Source organism: Calidris pugnax, unplaced genomic scaffold, assembly GCF_001431845.1.
Source record: "Calidris pugnax isolate Ruff unplaced genomic scaffold, ASM143184v1 scaffold97, whole genome shotgun sequence".
Taxonomy (NCBI): domain Eukaryota; kingdom Metazoa; phylum Chordata; class Aves; order Charadriiformes; family Scolopacidae; genus Calidris; species Calidris pugnax.
Genome location: NW_015090837.1, coordinates 456,459 through 462,096, shown reverse-complemented (window position 1 = coordinate 462,096; position 5,638 = coordinate 456,459). Strand labels below are relative to the sequence as shown.

General features: G+C 60.6%; 1 protein-coding gene across 1 annotated transcript in view; it reads right to left on the bottom strand.

The window, feature by feature from the left end:
- Positions 1-5,087, bottom strand: part of IGSF9B (immunoglobulin superfamily member 9B) — a 41,681-nt gene extending 36,594 nt beyond the window's left edge. Inside the window, exons 1-4 of the mRNA XM_014941561.1 lie at positions 5,009-5,087; positions 3,693-3,890; positions 2,522-2,668; positions 637-788 (exon numbers count right to left, since the gene is read on the bottom strand). Of these exons, the coding sequence (XP_014797047.1) occupies positions 637-788; positions 2,522-2,668; positions 3,693-3,890; positions 5,009-5,087 (576 nt within the window). The remainder of the gene's footprint in view (positions 1-636; positions 789-2,521; positions 2,669-3,692; positions 3,891-5,008) is intronic.
- Positions 5,088-5,638: the final 551 nt, after the last annotated feature.

Here is a 5,638-nt window from a genome sequence, read left to right as displayed (position 1 = left end):
TATTTCAATTAGTAACAAATGATTCCTAATTACTCTCATTAGTGCCTGCGCTGATTCCAATGCCTGATTTACCAATTACAGCTCAGGGGGGAATCTCTTCTCCGGAGCCTCTGGGATGCAAAAAAGGATCCTGGGAGGTGGTGGGGGGGGTAAAACCCTCCCTCCCTGCCCAAAATCCCCCCTCGCGCCAGCCCTGTTGCATCCATCCCTGCCTGGGGACAACGTGTCCCCCAGTTTGTAGCCCCCAGCCCACCCCCAGGGCTGTGGGGCAGGAATGGGGCTGCCCTAAAGGCCCTGGGGGGGAGTTTCTAGCCAGCACCCAAGGGTGGGCAGTGTCAGAGACGGAGGGGGCTGTGGGGGGGGACAGGGAAAATGGGCATCTTGGCAAGAAGTGCTGAGAAAGCATGCCTGGCTCCAGGCATGGATGGCAGAGATACCACCATGGTGGTCCCATCCATACCATCTCCACCAGCCTCCAGGCACGGATGGCAGAGATACCACCATGGTGGTCCCATCCATACCATCTCCACCAGCCTCCAGGCACGGATGGCAGAGATACCACCATCGTGGTCCCATCCGGACCATCTCCACCAGCCTGGAACCCCCCCACCCAGCCCCCCATCACCATCCACCCACCTGGTACTTGCCGTTGGCACCCAAAAGGTTTCCCTCTTTCAGCCAGGTGACGATGGGCTTGGGGTTCCCAAACGCCATGCAGGTCAAGGTGACGCTGCTGCCTTCCTTCGCCTCTACGTACTGCGGCGGCGTCTCAGTGAACGTGGGGGGAGCTGTGGGGTGGGGGGATAAAGACCACCATGACCCCCCCCTGCTTCACCCCTGGCCATGGGGAAAGAGGGGGACGCACCACGCATCCCCATGGATCACCCCAAAGGTGAAGGGGGACAACTGTGGTTGTCCCCAGGGACACCCGCATCCCCTCTAGGTCACATCGCACCCCAGTTCTGTCCCCCTCTCCTCCCCACCAGCTCCAGGGCACCACATCATGTGTGTGTGTGTGTGTGTCCCCACACACATTAACTCACTATTGTCAAAACACAGGAAAACACCGCAGTGCAGATCGAAAGGCTCCTTTCCTGATTAAAGAGGCTGGATTTACAGCCCGCCCCTAATTACCAGCGCTTGTTAGAGCCCACTTTCGAGGAAGACAGGTTGGCAATTTAATCTGCCTGGGGTGGCTCAAAAAAAAAAAAATCCAAAAAATAAAGAATTATCTTGTTTCTCCCCAAATGATTTTTATTTTCCCCTAAGAAAATGAAGCGCTGCAACGCGCCACAGCCTTCCGCCCAAAAGCAATTCCTTGGGCCTGGAGAATTACAATTATTATTTCACTATTAAGCCCTCGCGTGCCCTGCAACTGCACGAAACCCCCGAAACACCCCATTTTTTGCAAAGGGGGGGGTCGAGCCTGGGGTGGGGGACAGGGCACCCAGGGTGATGACGGCACTTCCAGCCCCTCAGGCTGGCAGTTTGTGCCATTCCTAGATGAGGTGGAGATGAAGCAGACACCATCCTCCTCCTCTCTCCCTCCTTCCCAAGCCCCCCCAAGCTGGGAAACGTGGTGGCATCCCCCTTTTTTGCAGGCAGGGGGGAAAAGAGGCGGCAAAAAGGCAGGGAGCCCCAAGCTGGGAAACGTGGTGGCATCCCCCCTTTTTGCAGGCAGGGGGGGAAAGGAGGCAGCAAAAAGGCAGGGATGGGGTCGGCGCACTGCGCATCCCCCGCTTGCAAAGCTCCTGCTCGCTAATTGGGCTCAATTAGGTGGCTCTGCTCCCTGCCGCAGCCCCACGAAAGGTTAAATTAATTGCTCAAGGTCAGGCAGGACCAGCGAGGAGCTGCTGGAGCCCACGGCCCCTCTGCAGCCACCCCACCGCAGCCGGAGACGCGCGGCCCCGCTGCTGGGCTAAAAATAAAGACCTTTCCCCGATGCGTGGAGACCGACAATTTGCTAATTAGCTTAATACGCCGCCTTAATAAAACGAAAAAAAGCCATTTGAGCAAATCCGAATTTCAAGAAAGCAAAGATTTGATTTTCTGATCTGTTTGTTAAAGAGGAGGCTCCTTCCCAGCCCCTGGTTTCTTGATGTCTCTCCTTCAAACGAGCTCTGCGTAATTAAACCGCCACATCCCTAATAAAAGTTTGTCCCTTTTTGTTTGTTTGTTTTTTTGTTTTTTTTAAGTCACACCCTGCATGCCCTCAGGCCTGCTTGTCTGCCAGGTTCAGATGCCATCAAGGTCCAGCGTCCATCAGAGATCAAAGGGGAACCCCGAATGGGCAAGCGGCATCGCACGCAACCCCCTGGGGATGCTGCAGCCCCTCCAAGAGATGCTGCAGACCCCCCAAGAGATGCTGCAAGCCCTCTGATGATGCTGCAGCCCCCCCAAGTGATGCTGCAGCCCCCCCAAGTGATGCTGCAGCCCCCCCAAGTGATGCTGCAAGCCCTCTGATGATGCCACAGACCCCTGATCATGCCGTAGCCCCCCTCCCCTCCCACCAAAAGCTCACCGTTGACCGTGAGGTGGACCCAGCTGCCGTTGTGGAAGGTGTCGTACTGCTGGTCCAGCATGAGGACTTTGCACTCGTACCAGCCCTGGTCCTCGGAGCGGACCTGCTCAATGCGCAGCGAGGCCTTGTCGTGCAGGCTGGCCCGGCCTGCCAGGGGGGGGGAGAGCACAGCCCTCAGCTTTGGTGGCCACCAGCCCCACACGATAGCCCCCCGCAGCACCGGACCAGCCCCCCCTCTCCCTAGAGCATCGCTGCAGGGGATGCCCCAGCTGGACACGGGCACAGAGCACCCCACCATTGCCAGTTTGGGGCTGGTTGAGCCTTAGGCCTGGTCGGAGCCAGCCGGTGACACGCTCACCCGTCTGGGAAGGGCAGAATAAGCCACACGATGCCTCGGGCAGCGTCTGTCCACAGCCTTCATGTTCCTGGCGGCGGGACAGCCGGCAACCAGGCACTCCCCAAAGCTTCTCCCCACCCTGGGAGTCTCCCAAAAAGTCAGGGCAGCCCCAGGCTGACCCCTTTGCACAGCCCCGGTAGGAAAGCAGCCCACCCTCCAGCCTCCAACAGGCTCTGGCGTGGCTCATTCGTGAGCTGAGTTTGGCAGGGCTCAGCCCAGGTGCTGGCATCCTCCCCGCCACCGCATCTCCCAGGGGAGCTACTTAGGTGGAGGAAGCCCCAGGGAGCTTTGGAAGACCCAGGGAAGCTCCCCAGGGAATGGGATGCTGAAATGGGTCTGCCCCCCAACCCCACTGACCCCCTTGGGGGCTTGTCTCCTGCCCAGCCACCCCACCAGCCACCACCACCGTGGGGCATGTGGCATGTTGGCAAGTGGCCACGTGGGCTCTGCAGCTCCAACCTGGCATGTGTCCTCGGATCCATCCCCACTGTCCCCCCAGCACCCCTGAAAGCTTCCCCCCGCCCCAGGTTCACAGCTGCTCTGGGGCACAGCAGCAGCAGCAGCCACCACGCATCACCCTGGGTTTCTCTGCCTCACTTGCTCCCGTCCCACGCAGCCCAGCTGGCTTCCGAGTGCTGCTGCTTAATTAAAACCAACTGGGTGGAAAGCGAGCAACGAGAGGCAGAGTTCCTGATGGGGGAACGGATGGAGCGGAGCCGTATTTTCCTGGCGTGTCCCCCCCCACCCCTTTTCGTATCCCCTCCCGGGACTCACCGGCATACTCCGGGTCGACATGGGGAGGGTAAAACCCAAACTTGATGAAGATGGGGATGGGGACGCCGAACTTGAACCACTCCACGACATAGGGAGGGGGCTGCCCTGTCAGCGGGTGGATCACGTCGCATCCCAGGATCACGCTCTCGCCAGCGCGAGCGGTCACAAACTCGGGCTCCTCCCTCGAGCCGAGGGCACCTGCCAGGGGGAAAAAAGGGAGAAACTGTGGCCGACCCCATCACCAGACCCCAAAATCAGTCTGTGACCCCTGGGTAAGCTGCAGCCAAGACCCTTCCCATCCCAAGCCAAGGGTGGGCATCACCCCAGGGATGGATCTCCCCCAGCCTGAAACCAAGGAGGTGTTCCCCAAACCCTTCCACCCAGCTCCAGGGTCACCCCAAGACTCAGGACAGTGGCCACCATCACCTGCTGCTCCAGGATGGCTTCCCACCTTCCACGCCATGCCAAGGGTGGTGCCAGTGCCCCACAGGGGTTTTGGGGACCCCCTGCTCTCAGCACACCTTGTGCTGGTCCCCACCTAGCAGCACCGTCAGGGCTGCTCCGTGGCCCTGCAGGGGACAAAAGGCTGCTTTTGCCACTGTGCTTGTGTCCCCACATCCACGGGAGCCACCATGGGCCACCAAGCCACGACTCTGGCGTGCCAGCCCAGGCACCCGGCTTTCCCACAGGGAAAAAGGCTGAGCCCTGGGAGAGGAGATGCTCCAGCCAAACCTGCCTGTCCTCAGATGTCCCCCCAAGTCGAGAGCCCCAGGCCTGAAACCCCGGCGCATCGAGTCTGGCACCCTGCTCCTCCTCCTCCCGCCCCAGGGCTGGGGTAATTAAACAGGGCTTTGGTCTCAGCCTCTAACGAAGCTGCTGCTCCACCCCGGCTGTGCCTCCCCTGCTCAGCTGCAGCCTGGCGTCATCCTCCTCCCGCCAGCAGCAGCAAAGCTGCATCCTCAGCACGGAGAGGGAAAACCCAGGGCTGGAGCAGGGGAAGGGGGGGGAGCCAAGAAGAGGGAGGGTGGTCCCCAAAACTGCTGGCACAGGGTTCATCTCCCTTCCCAACGAGGAAAGGGGCCCCATCTACTCCAGGGGGGGATGGATGCTCAGGGAGGGATGCTAGGGAAGGGATGTTGGGGGAAGGATGCTGGGGGAAGAAGGATGCTCGGGGAGGGATGCTGGGGGAAGAAGGATGCTCGGGGAGGGATGCTGGGGGAAGAAGGATGCTCGGGGAGGGATGCTGGGGAAAGGAAAGGATGCTCGGGGAGGGATGCTGGGGAAAGGAAAGGATGCTCGGGGAAGCACGTTCCCACTCCTCCGCACTGCTCTTCGGGGCTGCCGGTGATTGGCGGCAAGTGACATCACCGCTTCCCCGCCGCGGGAGCCCGGCATCAACCGGCTATTTTTGGCTCCGGCACAAGCGGCGAAGAGTCCCGCACCGTGCCAACCCCACCGGGCTCACCGGGCCAGAGCCCACGGGGAAGGGGAGAAAGGGGAAATGAGGTGGATGGTGGTGGGCAGAGCAGCCCAAACCCCCTCCCTCCGAGGTGCAAAACGGGGTACCGGGGTGTGGATGGCGGCTGTTTAACTGGGAGGACTGGCTGGTGGCAGCAGGGATGGTGCAAAGCTCTCAACCATCTGCAGAGGAGCAGGGGCAGCATCACACACCCGCTGTGGGCACCCAGCCCCGGGATGGGGGTCCTAGACAGCCACATACCCCAATTCGGGTAGGGGGGAGATGGCTGTGCACACACCTACCCCACACTCCTCCTTCCCCCCACCCTGTTTTGCACCTCTCCGTCCCTCGTTAGCGCTGCATCACTGATGAGCTCACACGTTCGCACCCTGTCAGAGGTGGGGGGGGGATGGTGTCACCCCCTCCCCTCACCACCTCAGCAAAAAAGCTGCAAGCACCCACCCCGACCCCGCTGTGCTCATGCTGG